General features: G+C 36.0%; 1 protein-coding gene across 10 annotated transcripts in view; it reads right to left on the bottom strand.

Moving 5' to 3' along the window:
- The window catches only part of ITSN1 (intersectin 1), a 247056-nt gene that overhangs the window by 172007 nt on the left and 61107 nt on the right, over positions 1–13942 (bottom strand). For 9 of the 10 annotated variants that reach the window (XM_064380114.1, XM_064380116.1, XM_064380120.1 and 6 more), the window contains exons 2-4: positions 5163–5222; positions 2400–2492; positions 974–1037 (exon numbers count right to left, since the gene is read on the bottom strand). In XM_064380114.1, the coding sequence (XP_064236184.1) occupies positions 974–1037; positions 2400–2492; positions 5163–5190 (185 nt within the window). In that variant the 5' untranslated portion in view covers positions 5191–5222. Of the gene's footprint in view, positions 1–973; positions 1038–2399; positions 2493–5162; positions 5241–13942 lie in introns of those variants that run through there. The other variant, XM_064380115.1, reaches the window with a different exon arrangement.

The following is a 13942-nucleotide window of genomic DNA, read 5'->3' as shown; positions in this document are numbered from 1 at the left end:
ACTAAGATTATAAATTAAAAGGCTTGGTCACTTAAGAGGACAAAGTAATTAGCTGAAAAATTTAGTTATGTGGAATACCCAGTCCCTGGAGATGATACCTTTTGGGGTTTTATTTTGAGGGCCTATTATGTGCCACGAGCCACAGTAAGCCCTTGGTTTTTCTGCTAATCTTCTCAACAACTCTCACAAAACTATACGCATTCCTATTTTCTAGATTAGAAAACTGAGGTCAAAGAGGGTAACTGTATCTCCAAAGAAGAGACACTGAAAATGGTACAGCTGGGATTCAAACTCAGGTGTACGACTAGAAATCATGTGCTCTTTCTTTATAGCCAGATGCCTTCATATCACTAACTCAGGGAAGTGAAGTATTAAGCACACTTAGTGAAAAAATGAGGCATCTTACAGGACAACAGAAGTCAGCACGGTTCTCCAAAGCCATGATCCTAGAATCCAAAACTGTATTTGCCACCCTTTTTTATTATACTCTCTGTATGTTCTGTGGCTTAAGAGATTGAATGCCTATTTGTGATAGTCAAAGAATTCAACATTATCTATTAATATTATGTATTCACCATGCACTAACTCTCAAATATTTCCTTTACCTTTTATTCTTCAATGAAAGATAAAAAATCATTCCAGTATAAAGCAAGAAATGTGGGACATCCAAATAAATATGGGTGATATGGATGAAGCCAAAACTAGTGAGAGAACACCAAAATTTAGATGTCTCCATGGAAATTTCACTATTTGACAGTGTTGTCATTCAAATGTCAACATTTTTTATTGTTGTTGTTTTGTTTTAGTTCCATATTAGAAAGACACTTTTCAGACATAATTTTCTGGTAAGAAGTAACAAGGTATTTCAGGCTAGAGATACATGTTCTCCTTTTATAACATGAGAAATCATATTACCAAAAAGAACTAAATGATATTTTATTTTGCCATCTGCTTATGTAAAATTCCAACTTACCATATCTGTGCTAAAACAGGTTGAGGTAACCCAGATTGAAAAAAAAAGTTTCTAGCTTGATCACCTGTAAATTAAATAGAAAATTAAAGTTTTAGAAAAAAACAAAAGCTGACAGAAATCCTCTAATAGCAAAATTACAAAATTTAAAAAGAGGCTGGTAATACTATAAATACAGACTTGAGTGTGTTACAAAAGTCCAAGGATAAGCCCATAGGCAACGGTAAAAGAATCCAACAGCACTGACTTTAGAATTTAACACTTTAAAAAATCATCTCAAAAAGGGCCTACCATTTGCTGGCATAGATTTTCCACTTTAATTAATCTGCTATTAACTAAGATATTAACAGCTAACCATTGTGCAAAAGCACATTTACAGGAATCCTTAGGAAACTGACAAACCATACTTTCACTTCATAAAAAAAGTTCATTGCCATTCCCAATACCTATACTCCAAATTCTGGGTACTTCTGATATAATTACGGAGAGTAAGTAAAAATGACTAAGACACACCTGAGGTCAGGTGTTCAAGACCAGCCTGGCCAACATGGTGAGACCCTGTATCTATTAAAAATACAAAAAATTAGCTGGGCATAGCAGCGGGTGCCTGTAATCCCAGCTAATCAGGAAGCTGAGGCAGAAAAATCACCTGAACCCAGGAGGTGAAGGTTGCAGTGAGCCAAGATTACACCACTGCACTTCAGCCTAGGCAACAAGAGCGAAACTCCGTCTCAAAACAAAAACAAAAAAAGAATCACATCCATTATCAACAGGTAATAAAAGAGAATAATGATACAAACACATACAAAAAAAAAACCAATTCCCCAGGCAATAAAGATCCTATTTTTCCTAAAGCAAATTCTTAAAAAAATAATCAAACAAGAAAATTAGTTTGTTTATTTTCTGAGATGGAGTCTTGCTCCATCACCCAGGCTAGAGTGCACTAGCGTGATCTCGGCTCACTGCAACCTCTGCCTCTTGAGTTCAAGCAATTTTTCTGCCTCAGCCTCCAAAGTAGCTGGGATTACAGGCACCTGCCACCACATCCAGCTAATTTTTTATTTTTAGTAGAGACGGGGTTTCACCATGTTGGCCAGTCTGGTTTGGAACTCCTGACCTCAAGTGACCTGCCTGCCTCAGCCTCCCAAAGTGCTGGGATTAGAGGTGTGAGCCACTGGTCCTTTGATCTTAATCAATTTCCACAAATTATATGCACAAAGCAAGTGGTTTGACATGCACCAAAAATTGCAAACAAGGTATGAATCCATTATGTGTAAAACAATTGTAAAAAGACAGGCTCAAGGTTAACGCAAAATAGGTAAATGTCTCTCCTTGGTCATATTTGCCCACCTTGGCTTTGCATAACAGAGTTTCCACAGACATCTGCACTACTGATAAGTAAAAATGATAAAATGCTGACTCTGATTACCAGTAATAAATCCAGATATTGGCTTTAAACTATGGAACTGCTGATCATGCTTCGCTCTTTCCTCTACAGTTATGGCCCAGATATCCAGGCTGCCTAAAATCCAAAGAAAAGACAAACAAATTATTCAGTGAGAAAAGGAAAACAAAATGCTCTCACACACTATTTCCACAGCACTTCAAGATTCTATCAATGTATTATAAAGACTTGATAAATTCACATCTGCTTGTCCTTGGAAGTTTTGCATATAAAGTTAGAAAATTAAGTATAAAACAGAACACAAAATGTAAGAAACAGAAAGAGAGAGAGAGAATGGGAGAGAAAGAAAAGAAGAGGCACACATTCCTTTCTTAGAAACTTGTCCTATAATCCCATAGTTAGCAAGATTATAGCAAATTAATCATTTACTTACATAAACCCAAGCAACAGACTAAATTAACCTAAACTTAAAACTGCACTCTCAAGTGCCTTAAATGCCACAGGCAAAAAGCTATGAAAGAAGAAGTTGAGTGTGATTAATATCCATAAAAATTTTTTGGGGAGTGATTAAAATAATATATTAGATTGTGTGATGGTTACACAATTCTATAAATTTTCTAAAAATTATTATACAGTTAAAGCTAGCAAATTTTATGGAATGTAAATTACATTTCACTAAAGCTGTTTTAAAAAATGGGTATCTCAGTGAGCAGGAAGCAGAGTTTAAAAAAAGTGGGGGTGGGGGATGTCCTGATATGACATAATAGCCAAAAACAATGGGTTTTAGGTGTTCCTTCAGTTTCAGCTCTTAGACTGACTAGATGTCCACTTATGACCGAGATCTTGCTGACTTTAGTCCTAGGTCTCCTCAAACTGACTAAAATAATTCTACATTACATACATGGAAAGCTTTCAAAACCTCAGACACTTTCTACAAAACTGGGAATACACAATATGTATGTTTCACACAAGATGTGAATGTGCCCAGCACACAAGCAAAAACGTCTAAACATTGCATCTCTCCTCTCTACAGGATCTGGTATGACACTGACAGATATAGGAATCTAGAAAAATATTTACTGTGGGGATGAAGTGGTGTCCAAGACAGAGATGACCCCTTCCCTCACAGGCCTTACAGTTCTAAAATTTCTAGAAGAAATTTTCACTGCCCTGTCAGAATTCATCCCTAGAACTATAAACAAAAACCAAAAATTGTAGTTATTAAGAAGGGGAACAAAAATAAAACAGAATAACTAATAATTTCAAAAAGTTTACAGATCTCTGTACCAGAATCGCATTGAGACTTTTACTCTCTTCAATGATGAGATTAGACAGCTTTCAAGAGTAACCCATTAATATGGATTTTTAATAGGTATTTTTAATAAGTACTATTTTTTAATTAGTATTTTTGTTTAAAAAATAACTTAAGGGCCGGGCGCGGTGGCTCACGCCTGTAATCCCAGCACTTTGGGAGGCCAAGGCGGGTGGATCACGAGGTCGTGAGATCGAGACCATCCTGGTCAACATGGTGAAACCCCGTCTCTACTAAAAATACAAAAAATTAGCTGGGCACGGTGGTGCGTGCCTGTAATCCCAGCTACTCAGGAGGCTGAGGCAGGAGAATTGCCTGAACCCAGGAGGCGGAGGTTGTGGTGAGCCGAGATCGCGCCATTGCACTCCAGCCTGGGTAACAAGAGCGAAACTCTGTCTCAAAAAAAAAAAAAAAAAAGAAAAAATTAAAAAAAAGAAAAAATAACTTAAAAAAAAAAAAACTTGGCTGTAAGCAAGAACATTTAAGAATTTCTTAGTGACCTTAGAAAAAATTACCCAAAACACATTTTATGCAGTCTGATATGTTTCAAACTTTAGTTTATCTAACTAGAGTAAAACAAACAAAAACGTCAAGCTTCAAATCCAGGCTTTGAAAAAGTGTAAATGACTCCATCACTTCAACAAATAACTTGCTGATAAAAAACAAGAGGAGTAGGGGAAAATTCACTAAGAGACTTGGGAAAAACATGACCTAATTTCAATGGTTATACCTTATTTGGATCCCAATTTAAACAAACAAACCATCATAAGAAATGTCTAAAGACTATCAAGGAAATGTATAAAGACTATAAGGTACAGACTAGATATAGCAATCATTTTACAGGTGTGATAATATAGTATTGTACAATTTTTTTTTTTTTTTTTTGAGATGGAGTCTTGCTCTGTTGCCCAGGCTGGAGTGCAGTGGCACGATCTCAGCTCACTGCAACCTCCACCTCCCACGTTCAAGCAATTCTCCTGCCTCAGCCTCTCAAGTAGCTGGGACTACAGGCGCCCACCACCATGCCCGGCTAATTTTTGTATTTTTAGTAGAGACGGGGTTTCACCATGTTAGCCAGGCTGGTCTTGAACTCCTGACCTCAGGTGATCCACCCACCTCAGCCTCCCAAAGTACTGGGATTACAGGCGTGAGCCACCTTGCTCAGCCCAGTATTATAAATTTTTATAGATGTGATAATGGTACTGAAGTTACATCTTTAAACATTTTCTTATCTTTTAGGTACACATACTAAAATATTTATAGATGAAATGATATGATGCCTGGTAGTTGCTCCAAAAGAATCCAGATGAAACAATATTGGGCATGAGTTGATAATTAATGAAACTATATGATGGAATATATGAAGGCTGATTACATTATTTTTCTCTACTTTTTCATTTTAAATTTGCCATAATATCAAGTTTTAAAAATCTAGTTCCAAAGTACATTAAAAAAGGAAATTTCTGAAAACTTACCACCAAAAGGTGTTGGAAACTGAGCCATGGTTCTGTTACTTTTACCTTGCTAATCGACGCCTGTAATTGAAATGCAACATTTAAGTTTATGAAAACTTAATTCCTGTATAATCATAAACACACCAACATGCTGTCTTAAATGGTCAGAAGACTAATACTAGAGTTAGAGCATAGCTCTACAATTAAGGAATTCATTCATTCATGTGTTACTTTTTAAATATACAGTTGTCCCTCATTATCCCAGGAAGATTGGTTCCAAGACCTCCTATCGATAAAAAAAAATCCATGGATCCTCAAGTCCCTGATATAAAATGGCACAGTATTTGCATATAAACTAAGCACATCCTCTTGTATACTTTAAATAATCTCTAGATTACTTACAATACCTAATACAATGTAAATGCTATGTAAACAACTGTTATACTGTATTGCTTAGAAGTCTGTACATGTTTAGTACAAACACAATTTTTTTCCCCCAAATGTTTTCAATCTGTGGTAGGTTAAACCCTGGACTTCGTGAAACCCATGGATACAGAGGGCTGACTGTGCCTTTTTCTTAACCATCTATAAATACCAGTGCATCTAGTTGATGGTTATAATCACAGCTTCTTTTCATTGAGCACTTAGTACATGCTACACACTTTACTAGGTAATTTATAGGTCTTATCTCTTTTACTTATCATCACAGCCCTGTGAGATAGGTTACCATTATTACCATCCTCATATCAGGGATCAGGAAAATGAAAATCAGAGAGGGTAAGTGATTACAGCAATTTATTCATTTGGTGACCAAAGGCTGTGGAATTAGCAGGACTCCACAGTGTTTTTCAGTGAAAAACACTGAAAGATTTTGAGAAAGACTGTAAACAACGCATATTCCACTAACATCTGTCCCAGCATACCAAACACAAATCTAATGCTCCAAAAATCTCCATCAGGTATTATTTATTCATGAACAGCCAATGTGAAAAAAAGCCAGTCCTTTCTCCAGCTAAAAACAAAAATCCAGATTTAGTGAATATTTTTCCCTATGTTTAATTTAATTTTGACAGAGTAAATGCACAGTTAAAAATGAATACTGGCTGGGCGCAGTGGCTCACACCTGAAATCCCAGCACTTTCAGAGGCTGAGTTGGGCAGATTGTTTGAGTCCAGGAGTTCAGGATCAGCCTGGGCATCATGGCAAAACCCTGTTACTATTAAAAATACAAAAAGTTGTTGCACAAGCCTGTAGTCCCAGCTACTCAGGAGTTGGAGGTGGAAGAATAACCTGAGCTCAGGAGATCAAGGCTGCAGTGAGCTGAGATGGTGGTGTCACTGTACCCCAGCCTGAGCAATGGAAATGAGACCCTGCCTCAAAAAAACAAACAAACAAACAAGAATAAATAATGAGGACTAAATATTCACAGATTTAGTACTGTGATTATAAGTACAGTATAGTCAAATCTAGATTTTTTAATATGACAGTCTCTTGCCCTAATATACCACAATTTCATCTTCCAATTTGTCCACAGAAGTTTTTTCCCACTATCACATTTTCAAATTTCTTGAACTCCAGACCTCAGGTGATCCACCCGCCTTGGCCTCCAAAGTGCTTGGATTACAGGCGTGAGCCACCACATCCGGCTAACATTATTAAATTTCTAAAAGCACTTTCTTGTTCTCTATTCCTAGCACTCTGTTCTTTAAAAAAAAAAAAAAAAATGACACTTTAATTTCCTCTGATTATTTTATTTTGCTTTTAGTTTTCCTCTGTTTCTTGGATCATTAGATTCCTCTGGGTTCCTTTTTCGTTCGTTGGCTCACTAACTGGTTTGGGTCTCTTTCCCCCTTTTTTTTTTTGAGACAGAGTCTCAATCTGTTGCCCAGGCTGGAGAGCAATGGCATAATCTCAGCTCACTGCAACCTCCACCTCCCAGGTTCAAGCAATTCTCCTGCCTCAGCCTCCTGAGCTGGGATTACAGGCGCCTGCTACCACGCCTGGCTAATTTTTCTATTTTTAGTAGAGGCAGGTGTTCACCATGTTGGTCAGGTTGGTCTTGAACTCCTGACCTCATGATCTACCTGCCTCAGCCATCTCTTTCACTTTTAAGGCTTTCCTCATATATCTAGTGATCCCTGGATGCACCTCCATATTTAACAATGAAGCACTAAAAAACTGCCCAAGCTCAGTGTGAGTGGCAGGTTTGTTGACTGATGGGCTTCTATGTAAAATCTTCAGGTATACTGAGTCACCTTTTGATTGGGAGACCTCCAAATGTTCAGTATGCGGAGATTCTTTCACAGAAGCTGTTAAATTTTGCCAGATAGAAAGAAGTGTTGGGTGAGATATGAAGGGATCAACTCACCTAAGTGCTGCCTTGGGGAGCAGTGAAGAAGGGAGAAAGAGGTAGGACCCTACACTTCACCATGCAGTCCTGTACAGGGTCACTTGACTTTCAATCCCATGCTTCACCTAGTCTGGAGCACCTCTGGTTCTGGTGCTCCTCCCATTTCCCCAGCAGACAGGGGATTGAAATCTATACTCATCTGCTGAGGCTTAGAAGAGGAAGGCCTAGAAGATCTGGATATGGACTTTTAAGGAATTGCCACTGTGAGCTGTAAAACTGACTTTTGACTTTTGGAATATAGGGAGCCTCCAAGCACAGGAATTCCCTCAAGCTATCCCTGGGGCATGCTGATTTATATCTCTGTAGGTCCTCAGGTGGTATCTTCCTCTGTGAACTCGGTTACTACTCCCTCTATTCCCTTTCGGGTTTTTCAGAAATCGTTAAAATCTTTGGTCATTGTCTCCTTTACTATTATCTTTCTCCTTATGAATTAAGATTTATTTGTGTATTTTATTATTTTATTTATTTATTCTTTGAGACAGAGTCTTGCTCTGTTGCCCAGGCTGCAGTGCAGTGGCACAATCTTGGCTCACTGCAACCTCTACCTCTTGGGTTCAAGTGATTCTCCTGCCTCTGCCTCCCAAGTGGCTGGGATTATAGGCGCCACCGCCCCCGCCATCTGCTTAGCTATGAATTAACGTTTGTAAGCTTCCTTTGAGATTATTGTAGACTTCAGGGAAGGAAAAGAGAAAACAAGTATGGTCAAGGCACCATATTTAACCAGAGGTCTCGAAATCTAGTTGTGAACTGGACTACTACTCACCGTAGATTCCCTTTAGAAACTGCAGCTGCCCTTCTTTTCCTCCTCAGTTTCTCATTCAATATATTATATAGGCAATCTTGATAATTTTCTTAAAATTTTTTCATGTGTTTTATCTCACTTAATCCTCACAATGTTCTTTTGGAATCAACATGTCATACATCTTTTTGAAGAGCTTCTCAAAAATGGTAAGCTCTGGATTTTAAATGCATAGTAAAACAGATATTCAATATATGAGAATATATTCTGCTCATTCAGTTTTTTTGTTTTGTTTTGATTTTAGAGACAGAGTTTCCCCGTGGTGCCCAGGCTGGTCTTGAACTCCTGAGCTCAGGCAATCCACCAGCCTCGGACACCCAACGTGCTAGGATTACAGGTGTGAGCCACCACGCTCACCCCATTCAGTTTTACTTTCAGTTTTTACTTTGTTGGAAAATAAAGAGGTAATTGATTTCTCTTCTTTGTATCCAGCTACTTTACCACATTTTCTTATTAGTGCCAATAGTCTCACATATAGATCTAGATTTCCTAGATCTGTATCTGCTGGAAATAAAGAATTTAGCCTTACATTACTGGCCCAAAGCAATAATACTAAACTATACAAAATAGTCATGATAGCAATAATTTTTTTTAAATGATGTATGATCTCTTTATTTGGTTGGATAGCAATAATTTTTATATTACCTTATGATTTTCACTGTGATAGTTTTGGTATTTCATATTTTAATAGGTTGGTTTGTAGTTATATTTTAGTAAAGATTATTTACCATGTTTATGTAGTTTCCTATTCCTATTTTTTATAATTTTATTAAGAAATGGCAGCTAATTTTTTTTCAGAAGCTTTCTTTAAACATCTAATGAGATAATAATGAATTTCTCCTTTACTTACATTCTGAATTATAATGATATATTTGCTAATATTAAATTATCCTAGAATTTGTACAATAGACCTAATTTATATATGCATGTTATTCTTTCACTACACAACTAGGTTTGATTTGCTAATATTTTCTTTAAACCTTTTGGCTAAGAAAATATTATACATAATACTATGCAACAAACGGCAAAGCCAGAGGAAATTCATGCATTTCTACCTCCCTATAAATCTCAAAAATTATCTTCAGAAACAATGATTTTATGCAGTTACCATTAGCTTAATACTATGATACTGGAAGCATTAAAAAGAGACCATTTTTACTTATAGATATACATATAATGTAACTATAATATTTGAGGACAATGAGAAGTAGACAAAAGTAGGAAGATCTTGGAGGTGAGTAAACAGTTTCTGCTTCGTAGTCTTTTCTCTACAACTCTGCCCCACGGGTGGGTCCTAGTCAGGGAGCCATGGAGCAGCACAGTGAAGCACAGGTGCAGAGACTGAAACTCCAACAGAAACACAGTCTTTGTGGTTAAAGGAATTAATAAAAAAGGCCCCTTTGGGCTATAAAGTGTGGGGAAAACCAGAGAGGAAAAAGCTCTGGAGGAAACAGGGACCTCCCATTGTGTGAATGAACTCCCTCTAGTCTCAGGCTCACACCTGAGCTATGGATATGCAGGGCAGACTCAAAGTAACACAGCAATGCTCTTGAAAACTGAACTAAGAAAGGAGCTCATGTCCACAGACAGCACAGAGAATTTGTATTCTGGTATATAACCAAGGTAGATCTAACCAAGTTAGATACCTGCTGAAACAAACAGCATTCTGCAGAGGAGTACAACAGCACACAACATCTATACAACATGAAACTCACTATGTTCAGGATATAATCCAAAACTACTGGACGTACAAAGAAGTAGGAAAATCCGACAAATGCTAAAAAACAACAACAAACAACTGAAATCAACAGATGCCAACTCTAAGACAATAAAAATGTTGAAATTATCAGACAAAGACTCTAGAACAGCGATTACCCCTATTTTCCATGAGGCAAACACAAACACAAATTAATGAAAAGATACAAGTTATCAGCAGAGAAAGAAAAACTAGTTTAAAAAGAATCAAATGAAAATTTTATAGAGAAACTTAGATCTTTAAGGCAGAGCAAAAGAAATGGTAAACATCTGAGTAAATATAAAATTATTTTTCCTATTAAGCTCTTTAAAATATGTGGACTTTTGAAAGCAAATATTGTAACATTGTGTAGCACGGTTTCAACATAAATATAACACATATGACAACTATAACATAAATGTCTGTGGGGAGGAGAGTAAAGGGACTTATATGGCTGCAAGTCTTCTACATTCTACACAAAGTGATAAAATAATAACTCTAAGTTGATTATAAAAGGTTAAGTAAATATATTTAGTACCTGGAGCAATTAATTACACACACACACACACACACACACACACCCCCCCCACAGAAAAAGATATGGCCAGAAAGTTAAGAGACAAATGAAAATGAAATGTTAAAACTTCAAAGATGTCAAGAAAAAAGAAACAGAAGAAAAAAAACAGAAAGAACAAACAAAACCAATAATAGTAAGATGACAGGTCTAAAATTGCAACAACCGATAATTACATTAAATGTTAATATTCTAAACAACACAGAAAAAAAAACTTGGAAAAAGAAATGTAAACCAAAAGTAAGTAGAAGAAAGGAAATAACAAAGATATAACAGGATGAATATATATATATATATATACACACACACACACACAAAGACAAAAGAGATAATGACAAAATCAAACTCTGGTTCTTTGAAAAAAAATTTTTACAAACCTCAAGCTAGACACAGAGAGAGAAAAAAAATCATAGAAATAAGGGGCATCCCCATCAATCCTACAAACATTTAAAAAATAAGAAATAGCAAAAATAGTCTTATGCCAACAAATTTGACAATGTAGATAAAAGAAACAGATTTATTGGAAAATAAAGCTTACTAAAATTGATATGAGAATCTGAATACTCCTATATTTATTTTAAAAAACTGATTTTATAATTAAAAACTATCCCTGGCCGGGTACGTTGGCTCACACCTATAATCCCAGCACTTTGGGAGGCTGAGACGGGTGGACCACAAGGTCAAGAGATAGATTGAGACCATCCTGGCCAACATGGTGAAACCCCATCTCTACTAAAATACAAAAATTAGCTGGGTGTGGTAGCGCAAACCCGTAGTCCCAGCTACTCAGGAGGCTGAGGCAGGAGAATCGCTTGAACCTGGGAGGCAGAGGTTGCAGTGAGCCGAGATTCCACCGCTGTACTCCAGCTCGGCAACAGAGTGAGACGACCTTCCCCAAAAAGAAAGCCACAGTCTGTTTCACTGGTGAATCCTTTCAAAGAAGAAATAATACAAAAATTATGCAAAGTTTCTCAAACAAAGAGGAGATCACTGCCCACCTCACTTTTTGAGGTCATACAACTATAAGACCAAAACCTCACAGACATTACAAATAAATAAATAAATAATAGAACAAGATCCCTAAAGAATATAGATACAAAAATCATCACAAAAATTAAAAATTGAAGGCTTTTATATAAAAATGATACTAAAATATAACCAAGTTATTTATCCTAGAAATGCAAGGTTAGTTTAAACATTTGGAAACCAATTAATGTAATATACCATATTATCAGAATAAAGTAGAAAGCCCATATGATCATGTCAATAGATTTTTTTTTAAAAGCTTTTGACAAAAACTCAACATCCACTCATGATTAAAAAAAAAAAACTCAGTAAACTAGAATTAGTCGGAAACTTCTACAAACAGATACAGGGCATCCATGAAAAACCTACATCTAACATCACAGTTAATGATTAAAGACTGAATTTTTCAACCTGAGATCAGGAAGAAGGCAAGGATACCTGGTTTTACCATTTCTATTCAACATTGACGTGGAGGAAAGTTATCAGGCAAGAAAAACTACAGGCAAAAAATAGGCATAAAGATTGGAAAAGAAAAATTATACTCTCCTTATTTATAGATATCACTGTTTATATAGAAAATCCCAGAGAATCTAGAAAACAATGACTATAATCAGTAAGTGAATTTAACAAAACTGCAGGATAAAACGTTAATGTATTAAAATCAGCTGAATTCTTAAATACTAGCAAGCAATAAATTGGAAAGTAAGTAGAATTAAGAAAAACAACTGTTTTATAATAGCATCAAAAAATGTAAAATTTCTAAGTATAAATTTAACAAAAGACAGGCCGGGTGCAGTGGCTCAAGCCTATAATCCCAGCACCCTGAGAGGCCAAGGCAGTGAATCACCTGAAATCAGGAGTTCGAGACCAGCCTGACCAACATGGTAAGACCCCATCACTATTAAAAATACGAAATCAGCCAGGCATGTAATTCCAGCTACTTGGGAGGCTGAGGGATGAAAATCGCTTGAACCCAGCCTGTGCAACAAGAGTGAAACTCCATCTCAAAACAAAAACAAAAACAAAACACACACAAAAAAAAACCCACATACAAGGCTTCTACACTTAGAACTACAAACTATTGCTAAGAAAACTTAAAGAAGACCTAAGTAAATGATAACTAAGTTAAGATACTAAGTTCATGGGTTGGAAGATTAAATATTGTAAAAATGGGCCTTCTCTCCAAGTCTGTATATTCAATGCAACCCCAATCAAAATTGCAGCAGGCTTTGTGGCAGAAATTGGCAAGCTGACATTAAAGACCTAGAATAACCAGAGCAGATTTTTAAAAGAACAAAGTTGAAAGATTTACCCCGATTTCAAGATTTACTATAAAACAACAGTAGTCAAGGACTTTTGGGATTGGTGTAAAGTGACAGATCAATAAAACAGAAGAGTTCAGAAACAGATCTACATGTTTGGTTAACTGATTTTTGGCAAAGTTGTAAAGACAAATCACTAGAGGAAAAAAAGTCTTTCAACAAAATGGATCAACTGGATATCCACAGGTAGGGAGAAAAACATACACTGACACTTTACATAATACACAAAAGTTAATTCAAAAAGGGTCCCACGCCTAAATGTAAAACTATATATGCTTCATATAAAAATCTAAAAAGATGGGAGAATATCCTGAACTTAGACTAGACAATTTCTCAAAACACAAAGAAGCATGATTTATAAAAGAAAAAATTAGTAAACTGGGCTTCAAAGTAAAAAAAAAAAAAAAAAAAAGTTCTTCAAAAGATAACCATTATGAAAACAAAAAAGCAAACCACAGAAAGAAAACATTTGTAATACATACATTAGACAAAGGACTTGTATCCACAATATATAAAGAACTCCTACAATTTAAAAATAAGACAGCTCAGTGAGGAAATGGCTGAAACATAAAATAACTTCTAGAAATGGCCAACGTTAACTCATGAAAAGACATTCAACATTATTAAACATAAGGAAAATGCAAACTAAAATCACTTGACATTCCACTATATTTCCTCAAGAATGGCTAATGAGAAAAAAATGACCATATCTAGTGTTGGTGAGGATGTGGAACCCCTCTACACATTTCTGGGAGGAATGTAAAATCATACAAACTTTTAAAAATATAGTTTTCTTAAAACATTACACAGCTACCATTCCACCCAGCCACTCTACTTCTAGGTATTTAGCTAAGAGAAATGAAAATTTATGTTCACACAAAGATTTCTACACAAATGTTTATATCAAGCTTTATTTTTAAGAGCCAAAAACTGAA

The sequence above is a fragment of the Aotus nancymaae genome, unplaced genomic scaffold, assembly GCF_030222135.1.
Source record: "Aotus nancymaae isolate 86718 unplaced genomic scaffold, 86718_ANA_hifiasm-v0.15.2.pri h1tg000022l_1, whole genome shotgun sequence".
In the NCBI taxonomy this organism is placed as follows: Eukaryota; Metazoa; Chordata; class Mammalia; order Primates; family Aotidae; genus Aotus; species Aotus nancymaae.
Note: the sequence above shows the minus strand (reverse complement) of the source record. Positions and strands in the feature narration are given on the sequence as shown.